The sequence below is a fragment of the Xiphophorus couchianus genome, chromosome 22, assembly GCF_001444195.1.
Source record: "Xiphophorus couchianus chromosome 22, X_couchianus-1.0, whole genome shotgun sequence".
Taxonomy (NCBI): Eukaryota; Metazoa; Chordata; class Actinopteri; order Cyprinodontiformes; family Poeciliidae; genus Xiphophorus; species Xiphophorus couchianus.
In genome coordinates, this window is record NC_040249.1 from 11,903,853 (window position 1) to 11,927,569 (window position 23,717).

Consider the following 23,717-nt stretch of genomic DNA (forward strand, 5'->3'; position numbering starts at 1 on the left):
TAAAGGCTGCTTTTATTTTGTCAGGCTTGAAAAATCAAGGTCAGAAATAGATTGTCATCGAATGAAAATAAAGCATACACACCTGTGAGCAGACAGATCCACACACACACACACACACACACCCCTACACGGACATTGTCCTTGCTTAAGTCTCTCAAAAAAGCCCCTCGTTCTCATTAGTCTGCTTGTTAATTCTAAACCTGCCATATATAATCAACACTGACCTCAGTGCTTCGCACAGAATCAAGAACACGCCGATAAACAAACAGATGCACTCGCATATAGAATCAGATCACCTAATTTAAAGACTGATTATTTAATGGCCTTTCATTATAATACTAATAGAGGGTCTGCTGAAAAGTAGACCACATTAAAACAAAGCGAGCTTGTTTGGGTGCAAGTAACTACGGTACTATGCTCATGTATCCCGATGTATAATGGATGAGCACAGTGTTGAATGGCACAAGCACAAATTGGTACAAATAAAGCAGATGCATTGCAGGAATCAGAAATAAAAGCAGTAGTAGTAATCATAGAAACAGTTTTTGCTTTAGACCGTCCTACTTTTAATTCCTCTGAAAAAAAACTCTGAAACTGAAGAGACAAGCTCACCTCATAGTGAGCGGTGCGCTGGGACTCGGAGATGAGCTGAGCATTGCAGATGTTGCAATAGCTCTCTGTGAATAAACCTCCATCCACGACGCCCACAGACTTCATCTTCATCTGAACCTGCATAAACACACACACACAGCCAACCAGAACGAAAATGAATATACAATATTAAAATGCACGATTAAATCAAACGTGAAGCAACATTGCAATGTGTGTAGAAGCTGTTAAAGCATGAATATTTCTCAACTTAAAACCAGTTTTTCCCAAAAGTGACTAATTAATCACAAAAGTTCAGCCCCAAATATGTTGAACCTCTCCATTAGATTATCTTCTAGTGGATTATTTTGGCTGCAGCTTTAAAAACAATAACCAGAGGCTCAGGCTTTGGTTTTACCATTTTGTTGAGCAATAAATTATATTTTGTTGACTTTGTGTCAAACATTTGTCAATAACCTCAGGACATGGAAAAACTGAAAAAAAAAATCTGAACACTCCTATAAACTGCAATCATTTCAACATAGAGCAATAATAATTTATAAAGGTGAGCAAGTTTATTTTATAGTCTGGTCTGAATCTCAGTAACATACTGAACTACTGAGAGTTAATTCCATAGTAGCACACCAATGTAATTTACATTAGCATGATTTGTGTTGTACTTGTGTGATATTTAAGTCCTCTGTACCTAATTACCTTCCAAAGGATTCTAGCAATGCAACTCGATAAATTAAACTTGAATGTTTTGACTAATTCATCTCCAACTGAGGAGAAGACTGCATAAAAGGAAATAAATATAACTTCAGATATAACTTGTTTGTTTATACATATTCACACAAATGCTTTATGGTGCAATGGTTTGCTCTGTTGCTTCATTGATATGTCTCGGGTTTGAAATTTGCTCTTATACATATTGGTTTTCTCTGGTCCTGTAGTCTTGCAAATAGTGATATAAGGGCATTTCTGGCATATTACTAAGATTTCTTTGTTTTATTTTTCCAAAAAAGGGTGAAAATGTAACCTTTCGTTTTAGTAAACACATTGATATTGGTTTAATTTATATATTCATGACACCGAATGCCAGACTAATGGAAGTGTAGTGTTTGCATCAGGGCTGTTTACTGATAATGTACTGCAAACAAACATCAGAAACTGAGCACACATTTTTTACTCCTGTATAAATATCAAACCTTGGTGATCATTGTGAAAAAGGATGCTCTGCTGCAGCAATCTGTATTACTGCAGCTCTACAGAAGCCTCTGACTGAAGACAATATGTTGTTTTATAGCAGCCTGATAAGGAGGATGCTCATGGTTGTCCATAATGTTCATTTGATGAAGAAATCTTTGCACAGTCATTTCCAGAGGGTTCAGAGCATCAGGCTTATTTGCCAGGTTTTGCCCGTTACGATCAATGGAAGAGATGGTTTGAACGTCCTCCCCCTGTCCCTTATTTTAGGTCCTGCTTCATGTCCATAGCATCTCTTTAATGTTAATCAGCTACCCCAAGTTGTAAAACACTTTGTTGATATTGTTATTATTTTAAGTGTAAAGAGATTGCTTGGACTAGAAATTAGACAAAATATTCTTGGTAAAATTTGTTAACGTTGGCAAACTCTTACCGCAACTTCATCTTACCTTGTTGCAGAAATGTGATTAAGTTTAAACACACAGTTCCAAACCCCTTTGATTGACTGAAAGTACATTTACTGGCTACAAAGTAGAAGAAATGTGAACTAGCTTACAAAATGACTCAAAGGGAAGAACTAAGTAAGGCTTCATTTGTGGTCAGCAGAGCCCTGTTTCTCAGGCGGTGTGCTATCCCTGCATGTAGCAGCAAACACGCCTAAGTCAAAAAGATGACTTAGGCAGACAGTGATTTTGGACTCTAAGAAGAGTTACATTATCCAAGGACAATGGCAATAAGGTAGGATGATGCATCAGTGATAGGAGAGTAAAGTTAGGCAGATATCTCAATTTGGCCAAAAAATTACTTAGGCAATTATGCTGACAATATGTTAGCCATAGTTTGGGCATTCCTGGATTTATTAAAAAGGTCTACTAAACAAAAGATGCACAGTTATAATTTAACTCTTGTGAATTACAATCTCTAACGTAAATTGAACTAAGATCAACAAAATTCTTCAGAGAAAAGTTTCTAAAATCTCTTAAAGGCTCAAACGTGAGGGAAACTCTTAACAAATGAAACGATGAAGACCCAAGCTACCCGCCGGGAAACATTACTGTGGGGTCTTAAGTGGGCTGCTATGTTTTTCTTTAGTTTTTATCCTGGGTAATGTTATAAGGAAGGGTTTAGTGGTGCAGTCTGGGGTCTTGTGTTCAATTTTCCATTTTCTTAATTATGTGTCCCCTTGAGGCACCGCTCTGACTGGACTGGGGTGAGTAATGAGTCTTTAGCGAATGATTCAGAAACATCAGCTATCAAACAGCGTGGGGTTCATTCAACAGGGATGCCACAGCAGAGGGTTTACAAGGGTAAAGTGTTTAGAAGCTTAAAATACACAGAAGCTGAGTTTTCAGAAGGTCAGTTTTCACTGTGATATATTCCTCTGAATAACAGTGTGTGACAAATCTAAGTTTTTGTGATGAGCTCAGATTTGTGACTTTAAGTCTTCTTCTGGATCATAGGTCTGGTGTGTAATTAATGTAAACTGATGTATTTGCTTGTTCATGCGCACACATTCACTGCTTAAAATCACATTTGTTATTATCCATCTGCTCTTTTCTGTTTGGTCCACCTTAGACCTTTCAATTACCACCAGACACAGTGTACAAATACATCCTTCATTGTTTTTCATTATCCGTTTAAACTTTACAGTGCCATGTTTATACAACAGAGTAATAAAAAGGAAATGCATTTGATGTAGAGAAGGACACCATCACCTCTGCATGTTGCTCTGTAGACGTACATGCCTGTGAGGTATATTTTCATATCTGAAAAGGCACAGATGAGGAGCTGAAAACATGTTTCATCCTTAGAAAATGTCACATTATTACCTCCACGATGAAGTGCCCTACAAGGCATTAAATAAGAGATTATATTCAGAACTGACACACTAAATTTGCCTCAGAATATGCCATGTGCCTAAATGTTGCAGCAATAAAAAGACCTTGCAATGCCCGCGGACGTCAGCCAGACTGAGGCGATTCTATCTTTTAATCTTCAGGCTAATTAAAAGTGAGTGTGATGCAAGGCATATCTATATCTTTATAATATCTCTATTACCTTTGATTATTGGACACAAGATGGGAGATGTAGACTAATTAATAGAGCCAATCTGTTGGGGAGATTAATGGAATGCCATGCCCAACGAAGCGAAAAGATAGAAAGATAGAGTGTGGGGAACATAATGAAGAAGATAAAAGGAAAGGGGGTATAGAGGAATGGGGAGGGCAAACCCAGTGCATGTGTGTGTTACATGGATTTAACCTAATTTAAACTATGTGTAGCAATAATTTTAGAACAATAAATAATTAAAGTTGGATCAACAGGAGGAGGTCAGTTTAGTTTAGTTTAGTTCATTTCACTGTGGAGGTGTTTGGTAGCAATGTAGTCGTTCCTGAAGCAGTCTCTTTCAAAAATAGACATTTTACATCGGTGTGTAAAATCTCTTGTTTGCTCATAATTTAAAGAGAAGGTTCATACAAATAAAAATAAAAATAAATAAATCCAGAAATCCTTACACCAGGAAATATACTTTAAAGAAAAAAATGTATGCAAGTTTGTATCATCTTGCTCTGGTCCAAGAAGAAGTCATGTAGAAATCATCATTTTTGGATTAAGACAGTTCAAGGTACCTTTAATTTTGTAGTTTGAGGGACAAATAACTCCTGACTGAAGCAGAAAAAATAAATCAAATTCACAGGGATATTACCCATGCTCATAAAAGACTTTTGGTGCAACACTATGATTGTATTTATTGTCATCAGCGGTGTTACAGTATCTCGAGGAGCCAGATCTTACAAAATTGCATGATAGTGTTTATCGTCATAGCAAAGACCATCTCCAGTGGCTATCAGCATGTGACCTTCTCTGTTGAAATATAAGCCAGTGGTTCTGAAACCTGGCACTTGATGGCATGTTGAGAAGGTAATCCACTCATTTGAATCTGGTGTGCTGGAGTCATCAAAGATAAAGGAGAGTGGAAACAGGGTTGAGAACCACTGCTCTAAGCAATTATCATGAGCCCTTAGAGGTGAATTATTTAAGCTTCACGCTGTACGTTTGAGAATATAACTTAGGAAGGAGTTCTTGAGATGTTGACCTGTTGTTAACAACCTCTGAACAATCTGTGTAAGGACATTTCAGTTGATTATATGGTGTAAAGAACACATGTAGAGTTCGGAAAGAATAAGCACCGCTACATGTGGGCTATTCAAACCTGAACTACAATATTTATAACCCATGGTTTGTTCAAGTTCAAGCTATTCTCTTCTCATTTCAAATAATACAGAAACTGTTCACACAGATTTTCCTGCTTTCACACACCACAGCTAAGTGGTAATGCTGCAGATGCCCATTGTCTTCCACTCTACAAAGGTCATCTTAATTTCTGATGTTAGAACAACTGTTTGATTTGCCAATAGATTGTAAACCAATCCCACATTTGGGAAAAAAGGGGGATTTTGTGCCACTATAGACATGCTGTAAATCCTGTAAATAAATGAGAAGTTTTACATTTTGCAGACACTGCTGTGTGACTGTAAGTCAGTTAATTTGGGATTAGCACTCTGGTTTTGGTACCAGAGTTTATAATCAGGCAGTCAGCTTGAGGCTGAAATCTGTCCTCGGACCAGCCTATCTAATCTTGGATTACCCTTTGAAAATATCTGGTCACGAACTAGCCCCTTATTTTTAATACTGCCGTAACATCATCAGCAAAGGAGGTTAACGGGCTGTACATGAAGATGTAAGAAGATGTAAATATTCAGGATGCTAAATAACTGGTTTTACTGAGGTAATTATATGCAAGATAGCTGTATTGAATTTGATGCTACTGGATTCTCCTTAACCGAGGATCCAGTAAGGCTGCTCCGGCTTTGCCTACTGGAATTCCAACGTCAGAAAAGCTGTTGTCTTTTACAGCTCAATTTTGAAATTATTGGTCCAAATTGTTTGACTTTATTAGTCTACTTTATAAAAATTTATGTACGTTTGGTAACCTTAAAGAATTTTCTGCAATGTTAATTTTGAGAACCACAATTCTACAATTAAAACTCTCATTCTAAGACCTTGCTTAATTTCACAGGATGAATGTATTTCTACAACCCAAAGAAACACAGATAATGACATCGGTGTAACATAGAATATTGATTCTTGAATAATTCTTCTCAGCTTTTTTAAAATGTAGACTTGAATTGTTTTTATTATTGGCAAAATAAACGTGCACATTAAAATATTAAACTTTTTGCCACAGTAGAAGTCATTTCTTCTCTGCAAATGGCCTGTACTTGTACAGCGCTTTATCTACTCCACAGGATCCCCGAAGCGCCTCACACTACAAAGACTAAGATATAAAGAAAAACAAATATTGAAATAGCAACTTTTTGGACATATACTGACAAGCAACAGTGAATTGGCGGGGGGGAAACCAGTTGCCTTTGTTAAGCTTACATTGTTAGTTGTTTTTTTTCCTGAAAATCTAGCAGACTGGACACACTGTAAATGATTTATGTGTAAGAAGGAAAGAACATAGTCTGAAACTCATTATAAACGAGTAGGACGATGTGAGTGTGGGCATCATTATCATGCAGCCAAAAACACCCCAAAAGCATACTCTGTTATATAAATATTTTTCTCTAATAATTATGTCTAACTACAATGAAATCTGTGTTGATCAACTGAAATCTGATCAACTGCGTCATGATCATGGAGGACTATCAGTGAAATTAACAAAACCAAACTTATGAGAACATACAATTTTGGATATTGTAAGAATGTGGTAGTTAACAGTATTGTTTAAAACAACAAGCTCTATGTTTTTGTTTCTGTTTATAGTGCAAACGTGCTTAGATGAGAGTTTCTGAATCTGAAAGTGTATTTTAGACAGCCTGAAGTGCTTGCCTGAGGCCATCAGCTCCTAAAGGTGGTGCAGTTGAAGTAAAAATGAAGTAGCTTTTCTGTTTGGGGAGGGTTGTTGCTTTCCTCCTGCTTTTCTGAAACAATCTGCAACATAGAAAGATGTGTGTGCTGAGGGCTTTCAACTTTAATGCAGTCAGAGGCTAGACTCAGGCACTCCAAGAAAGAGTTTTCAGTCACTCTCATGCTACACATTTTCTCAATGCAGTAAAAAATAAACAATTCCACACTGATAATTTAGTGCTGGGGAAGAGCACAATTTATTCAGCACCAGAGGTCTACAACCTGTACAATCCAACAAGCCAAAAGGCAAAGTCCAATGTTATGACCCCTCCAGTCCACTAGTTGTTCTTTCTTTGTCTTTTTTTTTTTTTTTTTTTTTTGCAGGGAGAAAAGTGGAAGGCTTGTCAGCCTGATTGTGCTACACCTGAACTGCCATCAACAGGCTTCCTTCAACACTAAAAGCAAGCCAGTTATTTCTGGCCTGCTTTTAGTTTCATTGCTAGTCCTGGTTGGAACAGCTGGTTCTGCTTGTTCACAAATCACCTGAATGCGCTTTTGATGACCTCCACAAAAATAAATATTTTTGTAAAAGTAGACTATTTTTGCATTTAGAAACTATCATGTTTTTTCACATGTGTAATGCCACATTTCCACAGCATAGGATATATAAGGAAGTATAAGAGAAGAGTAAATTACATGTAAAAGGTTATAATTTGTTACTACATTTCTAAACTTATGCAAAATTTATATTGTTTTTGCAATGTTTTAAAAACATATTCAGTGTTGTTTCCATGTTAATTTATAATCAACAACAATCCTTAAAATTGATTTTCCATTATTCATTTAATTTCAGCATCACATATATTTTAATATCATATCTCCATTAATTTCTTTTGATTTACAAACACCATGATTTTTTTATGTTGATAATCTGTTGATTTCAAAGCAAGTTTTAAATTTTTCTCATTTCAATTCGACAGTAGGCAAAAGCTCCTTTCAATTTTTTCCAGAACAGTACACATTAATATCATCTGTAAAAAATAATAAGTTTGAATAAATTAGTGACTTTGCAAATATATTGAATATAGTAGAAACAATTTTGAGCCAATCAGATCACTGATACCCCACAAGTAACCCTTCTGAATTGTGACACCGTCTTGTTAATTTCCACCCATAGGTGGAGAGAGAATATGGCACCCTTCTCATCCCATATCTCTCCTGTTTTCCCAATAATATGCTGTAATATGTAGTGCACTAAAAGTAAGAAGATAAGTTGTGGGCATCTGGTGGTTTGATGATGAAAGACAGGACATCAAACTGATGATGTCCTGTTTGATGATGTTCAAACAGACCACAACATGTTTCTGAGAAAGATATAAACAATATGAAAGGGATATAACTACAAACACATTTTCACAGTATAAGTAAAAGCAAGGAGATAGATTGTTAATATGTGGAAAAGGCAAAGCTCAAATTAAACCAGGAAAAGGGATTGTGTCTTACCAAGGACATAAAAGCCTAAAGCATCTAAAGACAGTACAGAATACAGCATCTCTTTTAAGACAGCATCAAGTATTAAACATAGATGTGAACTACACACTCTCCCTGAAATCACAGCGTCGAGCCTACCGATCATTAAACATCTTTTGCTGAACTCGATGAAGCTTTTTGTTGTTTTAAATCAGGGGTCTCAAATGCCAGTCCTTGAGGACCGCTGTCCTGCAGTTTTTAGATGTGCCACAGGTACAAAACACTGGAATGAAATGGCTTAATTACCTCCTCCTTGTGTAGATCAGTTCTCCAGAGCCTTAATGACCTAATTATTCTATTCAGGTGTGGTGCAGCAGAGGCACATCTAAAAGTTGCAGGACACCGGCCCCCGAGGACTGGAGTTTGAGACCCCTGTTTTAAATAAACTCAAGCACTAAGCCCAGCTTAGAATTTATATGAAACTAGATGTTCTTGTGCTAAATGCGAGTCCTACTGTATATACAGTAATAACGTTAGCCATTTCATCCCAGCTGGAAATTTCAGTGGCACCATTCCAACTGATAATATTCTGTTAGTTCTTTTATGACCCCCAAGAACAACTTTTTATTAGACAGAAAACAAAACTTGTCTGTGTGATGAAAAATACTAGTGGAAATTTTGCCCCACTTTTTAGAGGAAGAGATAATAATGGAAAAGGACAAGAGAACACCAGCTGGCCGCAAAAGCTTGTGTTGAGCTCTCTCCTTCTTGCCTCCATTTCATTTCTGCTCCATTAGGAAGAAAACTCCTGCGAACTGGACTTTGTGTTCTTCTCTTTCACTTTCTTCCATCGCACTTCCATCTATCTGACTTGAAATAAATTACTATCCTGATTTAACATTCGAATTATGCATAAAGATAATGAAATACTGACGCCATCCTGTGAGCCGGTGACCTGTCTAATGAGTCACAAGCGGGAATAACAAGAGATGGGGTTAATAATACGGAACCCTATCCAGAAAGAGCACTGTGAGGTGTCTCTTTGAAGTTCCAGATTACATTTCCCCTGTTTCACTCTTGGAAATGTATTCCTTCTGAATGCTGCCTTCCCTTCATCTACCATCCTACTAAGAATTTGCAGCACCATCCACACTCTCTGGCAACCCTATCTAGAAAAGAGCTGCAAAAAAAATTGAAAATAAATTAAGCTAAAATTATAGCAACAATAGTTGATAAATGTTAAAAAAATTCTGCCTTAAATTTGACTACATTTATTTAGTTTGGAAGAAAGAAATCTCCCAAAGTAACTGTCAGGACCTTGGGTTCAAGTTTTGATTACTTGTTCTAGCTAGTTTAGTTATGTTTATTTGTTCCTTGTGTTTATAATAAATGTTCTTTATTGTAGTTAGTTATTTTCCTAGTTGCCATGTTTCTCTCCCTTGCCCCATGGTGGCATTCTTTCTCTCTCTCCTCGGTCTGCCTTCTGCTCTCTCCCTTTTAGCCCTGCTCTTATTCCTTGCTGGATCCTCCTGTTATACCCTGCTGTCTTTTCACTTGGCTCCTGCTTTTTTTTTCTTTTGCTCTGACTCTGTGTTTCCATTGTTTTGCAAGTTTGTAATTTTTTCATCTTCTCTATTAAATAATCTCCATCTGGATCGAACTCCATCTCAACACAATCATGACATTGAATTTTATTTTTAACAAAATCACTGATGCAAATGCTACGGAAATCCCAGGTGTTCATTTTTTGTACAATTTTCTTCTGCAAATAGCATAGCACTAAGTCTTCCTTTGTAACATCACACAAGTGTTACAGAGTCTAGTCCTGTTCTGTGCACTCTTCAGATTTAGGTCTGGACATTGAGATAGCCACAGTAAATGGCTTGCTTTGTATCTGTTGAACTCTTTGATTTGATTTGTAGCTATGTGTTCTGAATCATTATCCAGAAAAACTGGGCAATAACCAATTTTCAACTAAAGGTTATCAGACATGCATTTAAAACAAGGTCTGAATAGCCTTTGGTAAATAAACAAGCCCACAAATCCTCCAACATACTTTAAAATTGGCAGGAGAGTTTGTTCATTAAACTGAAAAATATCACATGTAATATATGCATAAAAATATAAGGGAGCCTGAACAATTGTGGAACAGGTTTACCCTATATGTGCTCTCTTAAAAAATAAATCAAGTTGCTTTTCAATTTTCTAATTCAAGTGGGCCAAAAATGTTCTACAACTTAACATGTTTTAAAGACTTGGAACACAACCTGATCAAAAGTTTTAGGATTTTTGACAATGTAAATATTTCTCAATGTAGAATTGAGAACTCCATATTGTTATATCCTTTCCTGAATTAATTAATAGCAGCCATTGTTTATGTGAGATCAGCCCAGTTTGTCAATGGCATGTTGATACATATGTGGAGGATACACTCCAGCAAACCACTGTAAGTCCAGCTGTTGTAGAGGTGATCGTATTTGGCCATTATCAGTTATTAAGTGCACCTGATTAACAGCACCTAGCTATTTTTCTCTAAAACCTTATGGAAGCAACAATAGCATATTCCATGCTTTTACACGCGGAGTTTTGACATAAAACTAAAAATGTCCTTTCAAGGTTCACATCTGGAGAAGCTGAACCATTGCTGTGGGATTTCTTCCCACTGAAATGACGGCTTATCGTATAAGGAAACCCGTCGTTCAGAGTCATGTCGACTTCTGATCACCTTACTTAGAAATAATCCCTGATTTGGTGCCACAGACAGGATTTTTTGTCACTGTGGAAAAAGTTACATACTGTATATTAATTTGCTTCATGTGTAATGACGCACTGTAGATTTTCCATTCACCTTGATGAATATTAAATAAATCAAATGAAAATTAAATGCAATTCAATATGTCATTGTAATCATTTTAAAAATTGATAGTTAAAAATAGGCTGACTGGATTTTTTGGTCCTGTCAGTCAAAATGAAGGACAATGAAAATATTTAGATATATAGATATCTATTCTGACCACAATAAGGCTACAACTTGCATTTAAATTGTTGATGCATAACTCAATCAGTGTGGTAGTTTTTCATTAGTCATCAGACAGAGCATGAAAGTTAGTGCGTGGGCTGTAAAACCAAAAGTGACAAACTTGATAATCACATTTTGATAAATTGCAGCAGCTAAAACAAATAACCTTGGATTTAAATAACTAAAATGTTCTTGAAATGGCTTAATTTTTATGGTTGTGAGCCACAAATCAAGAACTTTAGAAATCAAATGAATAACTTTACCAAAATATAAATAAATACTTTATTGGCTCATACCAACAGCAACAATACTGTTAAACTGGCCATTATCTACCTTATATTCAGTTTTTTTCTCAGTTCTCTCCAGTAGGTAAATACCTGTGTCTTTGTGCTCGTATTCAGTCTTTTGCAGATTCAACTTCTTAATACTGACAATCCAAATTAATGACATATGGTCGCTATGCTTCTCATCAGCTTCTATGCCTTTCCCTCTCCATCCACTTCTTCTCTTTTTCACTGGGTAAAATGTTTCCCCCTAGGCCAGAGATAATTCATAAGGAATTATGTAGGCAAGACTTATTTACTCTTCGCGGAAAAAAAGAGCATCACTTCTCACTACATTATTATGCACGTTACAACTCAGACCATTCACTTGTACACGTTAGATAATGGTGCTTTGAACTTGATGAAAAGTATTTGCTTTCTCTTGCTGAACAAGCCATTACCGTTAGCTTTGCATCTTAAAAATCTTAAGATTTTATTTGTGCATACATAGAAACCAATGAGGTTTTTTTGGTTTGTTTTTTTACTTTCCTGAGAATCAAAAATCTGGATATGTGCAGAAATGCAAAGAGGATCAGCGTGGACAGTCAAATAAACCACCATATGCAACCCTTAAGTGCATATTATTTATTTAAATGTAATGTGTTCCCTTATTTTACATGAAAATTGAAATCAAGAGGGTACTCTGGCAGTTTTATGTGTGAAAATCTCCCTTTGTGCACTATTAGCTGGTAATGTTATCTATAAAAGATCAATGGCTTCAGGCCACAATATTTACTTAAAAGATTAAAGACTATTACTCCAAGAAAAAAATAAAGTTGCTTCTGTGAGTTTAACTGAGCACATCTCCAACCCAGTGTGCCTATCAGTAAGAGACTTCTAGGCAAACTGAGTTAATGGTGGGAGACAAAAGGCAACCCAAAGTTTTAATGAGGAGGGTTTATGTTACTGTAACATATGGAGAATGCTATGCTGGATAGCAGAAGAACTGTAGGGGTCTGTCTGTTCCATTAGCAACTAATTGCATTGTTTTTATACAAGCTATTTTTCCCCAAATGTTTCTATCCTGTTATCTGTGACTTCATAAGACATATTTCACAGTTTTTTTTCTTTCTTCATTTAAAGATTTAAAACACTAATTGACCATCTGAACTCAAGAACCAGAATCGCTAAAATGTAAAACTAATTTGATAATAAAATATGCGGAAAGTCTCAAAGCAAGTTTTTGAGTTTATTAACAAAATTGCTCTTTCTTGACACTGGAGACCAGCTTCACAGGGCATATCACCATTGCAAATGCTCATGGGGAAAAAAGTCAACAAAAAAACCCCAAATGTGGACTAAAACAATCTCAAATCATACTTGATGCCAGCTTTTCAACCATATGCATAATAATAGGCCTGCTTCAATATGTTATGCAGTCAGATGAGGTAAGTGAGAGAGAGCCCCGAATCACAGTTAAGTGCCAAAAATGAAAATACTTCAGACTTGAGTTCTGATGTGAAAATATAAAAGATATCATAATTAAATCCATCCATCCATCCATCCATTTTCTGTTCACCCTTGTCCCTAATGGGGTCGGGAGGGTTGCTGGTGCCCATCTCCAGCTACGTTCCGGGCGAGAGGCGGGGTACACCCTGGACAGGTCGCCAGGCTGTCGCAGGGCAACACAGAGACACACAGGACAAACAACCATTCACACACAACACTCACACCTAGGGAGAATTTAGAGAAACCAATTGACCTGACAGTCATGTTTTTGGACTGTGGGAGGAAGCCGGAGTACCCGGAGAGAACCCACGCATGCACAGGGAGAACATGCAAACTCCATGCAGAAAGACCCCGGCCGGGAATCGAACCCAGGACCTTCTTGCTGCAAGGCAACAGTGCTACCAACTGCGCCACTGTGCAGCCCTCATAATTAAATGTTTGTGATAATTTACGCCTAAGGAACAAACAGCACATGTTTGGATTCTTAACCTACAGCAACAGAGGGCTATTGGTCCACAAGATGGTGTGGATTTGATAAAATTACGTTAGAAACATCTCTGATTTCAGCTCCTTATTGTTAGACAGCTGTACTTCAGGTCAGTTACATCATTTTGTCGATTAAGTTAATCTCAACTTGTTTTTCATCCTTTTATTATGATTTTCCGATTCATAATTCTAGCTCTCAAAGAAAAACATATAACAATTAGGTCAAAGAACATTTCTAAACAAGCTTCACCATCTTTGCGTGTTTCTTGTTTCCCTGATAAACCTTTATGGATCTTGAGTGTCAGTCTGATTACCTGGATGAAAACCTGCCTAATTAAATCAAGAAATGTATGAATAAAAATACATTTCTTGATTTGAATAACTATTCTTTCTACAGGCTGTGATAGTCAGAAACAGAAATAAAACTAGGCCTTTCATAATTTGTGCAAAACATTTTCATACTGAAGATTCTATCAGAGTTCAGAATGTAGCTGTCTAGTTGATATATGTAGTGCATCAATCATGGTGCACAACAACAAGATTATTTATTTACATGCAGTAAAAAAGTTAATATAACAAACGTTTATTACATTTACAATTGAGGACAGATTACCGTCTGCATTCTGAACACAGAAGGCATCGCGCATTCAGACGATATTGATGATGATGATCATTTATTTCAGACATACATATCACCAACAAACATAATAATAATAAAGACTTTCATGTTTCTAAGTGTAAATACAATACATATCAAATTTACATACTCAAATACATGTAAATACACCACTTATTCGGTGACTGTAAGTATGAAAAGGAGTATGATGAAGTTTAACTTGTATAATCATACCCCTTTTCCATTCATTAATTCATAGCATAAGTAGTCTTCCTATTTCTAGTATCCTTTCCAAAACAATAAAACAATAATAACTATAATACATGTTCCTGAACCAAATGAAAGTAATACATAGACCCATATATATATATATACATACGCATCTACCTGCATATATACATAAATAATATTTGCCTATTTACACACCCACATATATTTACACACACATACACACCCTGCACCCAATTGCATGCACAGTGCTGTAATTCTCAGCCAAATTCATCACCCCTGTTCATCCTTATACTTTTGAATAGTAACCATTGTAAGCCTTTTCTTAAAATATCTCATGCTTGGACTTTGCTTCAGCTCTTTAGTGAGTTTATTCCAGATCTTCACCCCGACAGAAATGCACATTCTTTTCATTGTTGTTCGAACATATAAAGTTCTGAAGTTGAGGTTTTCTCTATACTCATATCCCCCCACTCTATCAGTATTTTTTTTTTCTTTTCAGAAAGATTGCAGAATACCTTTCTCTGAAGTTCAGAGTGAAGTACTGTATATGTGACTGACCATTAATTAGGCATAAATCTCCTCTGAGGTATTTTGAGCTCTTTACAGATTCTGAAAGTGTGAATTCTAAGCTTTTTAATGTCAAACACAAAGAAATAAAAGGATAAAAAAAAGATTAGGTAATTTCAGTGTTGGCACAGTGGAAGCAAGATCAGGGAGAAAAAAGTTCACAAAGTTTGAAAACAATTGACATGACGCCACCTGTCATTCAAACCAATAGGTTTGTCAGCAACTGTTGGTGGTTGCCGTTTGTTTTGAAGTAAGATTTGTTGACAAAGATTTGCTCGTTTCCGTACTTCATGTCACTAAGTAATTACTCACCATCACGCAAAATTATTCCAACACTACTATGCCGAAAAGGACGAATGGATACAATGACATAAAACATGGCTGGTCAAATAATTGGAAGATTAAAAAACTATAATAATAATGGTAAAATAGATGGCAAATATTCTCCAGCAATGCCAATTTTGACCAGCAAGACAAAATAGTAATTCCAGCACACCCTCACATTATTGTGCAAACAATACCATTATGTCTGGGTGCCGTGGATGTAAAGCCCAGAAGTAACTTTACAGACCAGATGTATGACTTGTTTGGAATCTTCTTTGCCTTAATGTTGGCTGATGAGGCAAGAATGCCTCACCAAATGCCTCACGTAATGCCATGAGCTTGACTACCTTCACCTTATAACCTTGTTTGTTTGTTGGAAGTTTGCTCTACATTAGTTACATTTCAACGTGGCGCAGAAATCTTGTCTTAGCTTCATGTCAGATGTCCCCAAACCTAATCAGCTACCTGGAGGTGTTGACAAAGGCTACTCATTTACATTTCTTTGCAATAACCCCACTTCCCAGAGTTGACTGTCAACGAGCAGTGGGACTTATGGCTCTTTGAAGGGAACCACATCCTCAGGATCCATTCACTTTAATTCATGCACACATTCACATGCTGATGGCAGTGAGCTACTGCATCCGGCCCTCTGATCACCACCAGTGGGTAAGCCGGGTGAAGTCTCTTGCCAAAGGACACAACAACTGAGACAAACAGAGCACAGGTTCAAACTGGCAACCCTTGATCAGCGCATTACGTCCTTCTAGAGGAGTTAATGCGCTGATTACTTCCTCTACATGGCACAGTGTTTATAATTTTTCAAACAAATATTAAAATTTGACATCAGAACAAAGAACATTTTTTTTCCATTTCACTTCTGTTCATTCTAAATTAGCTCAGTTGAAGAATATTTGTTTTCTCACTTGCAGATATTTGCTCAGTCATCTGAGGTTGTGAACCAACTAACAGCATTGAGCAATATAGACACTTTGTCTCTGTACACAGGACTCGATGTTGCAACAACAAAAACAGAGGACTTACAGTAAGCAATGACTTTTAAAGTCAATATTGTTGTTAATGCATTCTCCTAACCCCAAACAAAACTCATCTATAATCAATTTCACACTGTGTTGCAAAGTGCAGTGCATATCATTCTACTAGATTAGACTAATATTGATAAAAATGCAAACAGACTTTTCATGAGGTACTCAACACAACCAACAAAGAATCAGTTTGACCTTATAATAAATGCTGAAAACACAAATTAGAAGTGTGCAATAAATCAACTATATAATTACAATACCAGAGCCACTGAGGTGACACAAGTAATACGTTTTAATAACATTCTTCATTCATACTGCTGTCCTCAATCTCTTTGTGAACTGACATGACTGCTACCAGCTAAAGACCAATATGGAATTTTCTCCTCTTCCTAATTACAAAAACGAGATGTAAGCTGCTTGTTCTTCACTACAAAAGACTCGACTGACAAATCAAATGCTAAACAATAAACTCCAACATACTCAAGTCTGATAGTGTGACTATAAAGGAGCAATATAAATAGATTCAGTACAATGCAGCTCACAGACAATTATATATTTTGTTTCTCAGGGGATATGCACACAACAAAAATGGTTTCATCAGTGTCAATTCTGCTTTTAGATACATTAAATGCTTTTCCTCAAATGTATCTTAACTAAACCAAATTCAAGACAACGTGGGTTAAAATTATTTTAAAAAAAAAAGAAAAGAAAACAATATTAGTAATATTCCCACTTCACTAAAGTCGATTTAGTTGAGAGCTACAAATAGCAACTGCACTTGTTTGTTAATCCTAATCATTCTTCAAGTTCATGTATTAATGCATGTTTCTGCTGATGTCAAAAACAGATGAGAGTTTTGACAATGGAAAATTGGTGGATTTTTATTGATAACTGTGTTTACTGCAACTATAAGAGGTTTTCCTGAAGGAGAAGTCTTTTTTGACATCTCACTGCAGGTAGGATCCCGCAATAAAGACAAGTGAAGCTGTGTCAAAATGTGCATGAGCTTTTTTATCTGCACACTGAGCATGCCTTATACTGACTGCAAAGTTCCATCTCTTGCCGATGGTATACAATACATCCTAAAGCTTAATCCAGATAAGAAAGAAATCATTGTTCTTGGTCCCCAACATGTGAGGGTAGAGAATAGCGCAAAACTAGTATCGATGAGATTAAAGATCACAGAACAAGAAAAAAACTTGCTGTTGTTTTGGGCATAGATCTAATTGTTAACAACTGCATAAGTCCTGTTGCTAAATCAGCTTAATACTCTCACCAGAATATAGAATTTCCTACCAGACCAGAAAAATTGAAACATGCTTTCAGTTTTAGTAGGATGGATTATTGTGATGGTGTTTTTGCAGGTATTTACAGCTGCTTTACAATTCGACCCCTCAGGTCATCAGAGACCGGCTTACTCTGTTCCCAGGAGCAGAACGAAACGAGATGAAGCAGTATTTCATTTCTATGTGCCTCCATTCTTGAACAAACTCCCTGAAAACCTGAGACGTTTGCTCCTTTAAATCAGGTTTAAAGCATCGGTTATGGCAATTCTTGATCAAAGAGTCTCATTACTGAAGTGTCAATAATGACTGATTTTAAAATGTTCTTTTAAAAAAGTGTGTTTCCCATTTTAATGTTTTCAGCAAATATTCTGTAAACCACATTGAATTACCTTTTGTGTGCCTTTTACATAAATAAACGTGCTTTGGCCTGCAGGCAAACACATGGTCCAAATATTGGCACAGACAGATCTACACAGGTGTGATCCAAACAGGGCATGACCTTGTAAAACAGCCTACGCAAACAGTCTGCGTAAAGTTTCTATCCATCCCTGTTTAACTACATCATTAATAGATGAGGTCACTGAGTGTTATAAATGTCTATGACAAAGTAATGCACAACTGTTAAAGCAAGGCGAAAAAAATAATGGCAAGTATTTTACTTTTCTCTTATGTAATCACATTTTCTTTCCGTTGCTGCCTCACATCTGGCAACATGGCAGTTTTAAAAGACAGTGATGGAGCTAAGGAAAATTAATTTCTAAAGAACTCTTTTTGCTTTTCCTGGATATAAAACATCCAACTGGTTATTAGTCTAACATTGACTTGACATGACAACCATGGCATGACATGTTAAAAATGAATGTGCATTGTTTCTCAAAAAATTTATTTTATAAAAAGGTAAGTGTGATATTTGAGAGAAACATTTTACACAAAAAGCCCTTTAAATAAGGTCTACTGATGTTTCTATAGGAACACTTTGATATCTTGATATCATGCACCTGTGATGGTTAATGGTTACAAATTAGTTATCATGCAGCTATTAATTAAAGTATACTATCAAAGGTCAAATGGCCCACACACTGATATGAGATTGAATCTCTCTTTCTTTCTCGCTCTTTTTTTCACACACACTCACACACCCCTACTAGTGAACACACATGAAGATGCACCCATGCAAAGACAACAGTGTCAGCAGAAAGGTCACAGCACACCATGAACAAAAAATATATATCTAAGGATGAGACGATACACTCCCTGTTGCTATGGAACATTCCTCCAAAATAACACAAACAAAGACACATGCTCACTCGCAATCCACTGTCAATCTTCAAGAAACAAACCCATGTCCATGGACATAAACACCGGTGCTCAATCAACTGCCATCCTGTTAAAGAAGTGAAGATGGTTCAACAACTCTTCAAGAGTGCTCCTCCTTCAAATTTTTTTTTTTTTTTTTTTTGGACTCCAATTTTGTTCGGTATCAATTTTCCTGTGTTTTTAAATGCACAAACATCTGAGGACTAAGTAGGGCTGGGCAATAAGTTAATGACAACATACATCACGATACACACGTGATCAATATAAAAAAATACGTACAATATAATTTTCAATAATTCCCCATATCTCTGATACAAAATCGCACAACATTTTGGGGGATGTAGGCAGAGGAAAGGCTGTAACCACTCAAATTCAACTAACAAGAATGCTCATGCAGGGTGCGTGGCCTCAACTAACTCACTCACTCATTGGTTACCTAGGTACAACCTGATGAGTAACTCCCACACAATCTTGCATTAACTTTTGCAGACATCCAGTATGATGCTAAATGGATATTAGTCCTAAGTGACAGATGTCAGGGTTGGATTTGTGCTAAAACAAATCCATTTTACATTACATGATAGCAGAAATTTATAAATGAACAAATGAAAAAGCAAGGTTAGGAATATCACCTGACTACCACATTTTTTGATCTATTAATCACGTTCTTTATTGACAAAAATTTTCATTTCCTAATGTTACACTTCACTGTCAGTGTGACATTAAATATGATGTATTCTGATCAGCAATCAAATTAAGATTACAAACACGTGTAGTGAACAACAGATTATCTTGTCATCACAGATGGTGGAATGTATTTGACAATAGGGAACATTATGCCTTCAAAGATGATCTGTGATGAAACAATGAAACAATAGTTTAAATTACTTAAGAAGTTAATCTTTAGGAAAGGTGTAAGAATGCACAGCCATGGTCCCCATACTGGTTATAATGTCATGCCCGTTCACTGTGTAATAGAACATCCTCATTGACAAAAAAGCAAACTTATTCTTTCTTTCTATCTTGAATTAAAAGTGGATGACTTTCAGAGTTTATGATATAACTGCCTCACCGTCCATGCTGATCATCTATATGTGATCCAACTCATCCATTCATTCCCTTATATTGCACTTTCTTTTGGGCTTTTAGCCTAATTACTCAAATCTAATGCTTTGGTGAGAGATCAACACACCTAAGATCTTAAATTGAACTGTTTAATAGGCATTGCTATGTATAATAAGATCTGCCCGGACTAGCTGGCAATATACAGCTATAGTTGCAGCGTTTAATAACTTGAGGCAAACAGTTCTGGCACTACAGTGCCATGTGTTCATTTCATATCTATTCAGGGATATAATACCCTTAAAATGATCCGTCATCATTGCATGTTGCTAAGAGTTACGTGCAGAATTACCCGCTTCAAATTTATTAAATATACTAACAGCTCAAAGTTTCCAAGGTCTTTCTGTAAAGTGATGCTACAAAACTTTTTATGTGTGGCTTTTCTATAAGAAATATGTGAAAAGTCAAATACAAGAGCTAGTCAATAATTCATCTGTTGTTAGTGCTCTGGTCAGTATTTCCCAGTATTGGGCAGCGCGGTCCATCACTCACCTTGCGCAGAGGCAGAGACTTCTCTCCTCGAAACCGACAACCATCCGCCAGCTGTCCTGTCTGTATTCCTGTATCGCACCTGTTCCTTAAAATCCGTCAGAACTCAGGGAGACTCCGCTTCATCCAGATAGATATTTCTACCGTATACCTCGCTTTAAACCGCGTCGTGCCTTCTGAGAAAATGAAAAATAAAAAATAACAAACTCCTTTTTCCAATGCTTTACGTCGTGCTGCGCTTGTTCCCCCGGCGACTTGTCTGGTCCGCGGTGCCGCGCAGGAGGTAAGAGGAGCGCCGAGCTCTGTTGATATCATCCACTTAACTCGGACCGTAAAGCCACAGCGGAGATCAGACGGAGAGTCGTTCTCTCCCGGCGTGAGGGAAGAGGGGAAGGAGGAGGAGGACGAGCTGAAAGTGTGAGGGGAAGCGGCAGCCTTCACCGGGATGAATGAAAGACACAAAGCGCTCTCGGCTTACACGGCGTGTGCGATAGAGTCCACGCTCAATGCTCGATTTGTTCAGTGAGTGAATGTGCGCCCCGGTCCGCGGAGCGGGTCTCCGCTTGGTTCACCCACGTCAATAACAGCTCATATAAACAGAAAGAAAAATCGCCTAACATCCCCAGCGATAACCTGACACCGAGGTGGAATTTTGTCTAGTATTTGTCGCGAACTCCCGCTGTTACTTTCCCTTATTTCCTAAATCTGGACTATTATGGCAAACCAGACGCTAAAGTGCAGCAGGTGTAGGCGATAGCAACACATCTTGGTGACACTTTGCCAGGGTTTAGGTAAGGGGCTTATTTGCGCGCCATTGACCCACACAAAACTGAAGTTACACACAGAGAAAAAAATCAAAGGAAAAGGGAAAGGTAATTACATTTAGAATAACATATGCATTACTAAATAATTCTAAGTAACAAATAAATAGGCAGTGTTCATGATACAAATGAACACTGGTTTTCAGATTTTGGATTTTTCAGATTTTCTCAAATTCAGGGGTAATTCTGGTACCTGAAATACTGAGTAAACAGGTTTCTGATAAGTTTAGGAGTCTAGATGGTTCATGCTTCAACAGCTCTGAAAAATATTTAGATCTGTTACGACTGGCTCAAAGTCATAACAAAACGGGGAGGCCATGCAGTGGTTAAAGTGCATAAAAAGGAATATTTATTAACAAAAACAACAATGGATTGTGGATGTCAGTATCAGTGGTGTAATGCAAATGCTTGGATGTTTTGTATGAGTGAATATGGAAGTGTTGAGGTGCAAAAATAATGACAAACTCAAATGTGCAATAGGAGGGGAGCTGAGGCCTGACAACAAAACACCACACGCGTCAAGCAGCAGAGTGGACGCTGAAGGCGACCCAGAAAGTAGAGACAGCCAGGTTCAAATACTCTGTGCTCCAAATAAACCAATCAGAAACACCTGCAAAAAGGAGGAGCACAAAGATAGACAAAAGCAACACCTGCAGCCCAGCCCTTAAGGCCCAGGGCTGTAACAAGATCTCAGACCATCATGAGCTTCAGAGCACTGGGTTTTAAAAAACAGTGCAGAGCTTCAAAGTGGTTGGAATATAATCAATACAAATTTACCTAATGACATTAAGGGACTCTGGTCATGTGCTGGTATCGAAGTAAAAGGTTGTGCTATCAGTACATCTATGGTTTGGTGTCTTGTCATAAAAGACACAGTCTGAGCTAGGGGTATAGCTTCACTTTGTAAATATTATATAAAGGTTTCTTGATGCTATTAGATTTGACAAATGCCACAAAGTTGTCCATGTTTGACAAGGAATATCTGAACCAACTTACCACAGTATGTGGCAATCCAACCAATGTTTGTAGTGCATCTGTATATCAAAAACTATTATGCAAATTTATACTGACTTTGCTCTTTGCAACACTAGTGTCAGTGGCATAAAAAATCCTAATCAAAACTTTAAATTGTATTGTAGGTATTTGCTTAAGAATCTCTTTAGTCCAGCAAGACATGTCATCAGTTTTTAACTCTGAACTTGAGTAAAGAAAGAAACCAGATATGGCAATATTACCAGATAGGCACAACATGATGCACAACATTAAGCCTTTTTCATTAGATTTCAGAAGTAACTTTTTATGATGCTCGGCATCAGCCCCATCTCTTGACCGAATTTGTACCGCAATTTTGAACCTACTCATTTCACACTCTTTCTTTCGTATTTCAGTGTTATACCCCTGCTAAAGTATATTTGTGGAATGATCTACAAAAATGCTCAAATCTCATGAATAATTTCATGTAATATTTCCAGGCGAATTCATATTACACTGTCTTCCCAGAATCTGAGCAACATCTTGCTGACAGATTCTATTTAATGAGTCACATAACCACATTTCCTTACAAAAGATTATTAAAAATACTTCAGGTAATTACTCAAGGTGGGTTAAGAAAAACTTCCTGTCGTGTACAGTTAGAAACATAGTCAGTATTAGACATTTGAAAGAAGGTTCCTTTGCCACCAGCAAAAGTCAGGTCTGAAATGGCTAAAACTGTAAAAAAAAAAAAAAAAAACTATTATATACAGTCTTTTAGTGAATCATTCTTGCATATAAACTATCTTAAAGCAAGTCTATACAATAAGGTTTTCCTTAGTTTTTAAGTAGACTTAATGACTTAATATACCAGTCAATCTCTTCTTTAATCTCATCAATCTCATCTGGAATTATTTGTAAAGTTTAATTATTATGTGATGAAAAGAAAATATGTCTGAAAGCATTTAAAAGCACTACAGTTTTTCATGAAGTGATCAAAAGATGGGGGTATCATTACATCCCTAACAGTGACATGATAGAAGAAGTACAAAGGTTCAAAAAGTCACAATTGAACTCATGCAAAATACATCCACCTCATAAAATGTACAGTTAAACAGCCTTGGTGGAAGTTGTACATGAGAGCCAGAAATAGAGTTCTGCATAATGTCCGTTTCCTTGAACCCAATTCTGTCATTGAACATTTTTTGCCCCCCTAAGGCTGATGGTTTGGTCAAATTGGCCAATTTATAGTGCATCTGTGCATTGTTGCCATGGGTTTATGCCTGTTTGGTATATTTGTGTGTATGTATGTTTTTTTTCAGTCAGCATATTTATATTTATTTGTCTAGCATGTTGGAGTATTTCTAAGAATGTAGCTTGTCTAACTAAAAATGATGCTAGTTATCTGCACAAGACTTTTCTCAGGAGATGGATATCCCTTCCCATGGTGCTACACAGCATGGTTCATGCTCAC

At 36.8% G+C, this 23,717-nt stretch overlaps 1 protein-coding gene and 1 long non-coding RNA gene across 2 annotated transcripts in view; one reads left to right on the top strand and one right to left on the bottom strand.

The window, feature by feature from the left end:
• LOC114138469 (uncharacterized) overlaps positions 1-7,278 on the top strand; it is a 73,686-nt gene extending 66,408 nt beyond the window's left edge. The window contains exon 3 of the long non-coding RNA XR_003594221.1: positions 7,093-7,278. This is a non-coding gene — a long non-coding RNA (uncharacterized LOC114138469). The remainder of the gene's footprint in view (positions 1-7,092) is intronic.
• The window catches only part of LOC114138468 (zinc finger matrin-type protein 4), a 63,884-nt gene extending 42,676 nt beyond the window's left edge, over positions 1-21,208 (bottom strand). Inside the window, exons 1-2 of the mRNA XM_028007754.1 lie at positions 20,454-21,208; positions 613-729 (exon numbers count right to left, since the gene is read on the bottom strand). Of these exons, the coding sequence (XP_027863555.1) occupies positions 613-723 (111 nt within the window). The 5' untranslated portion in view covers positions 724-729; positions 20,454-21,208. The remainder of the gene's footprint in view (positions 1-612; positions 730-20,453) is intronic.
• Positions 21,209-23,717: the final 2,509 nt, after the last annotated feature.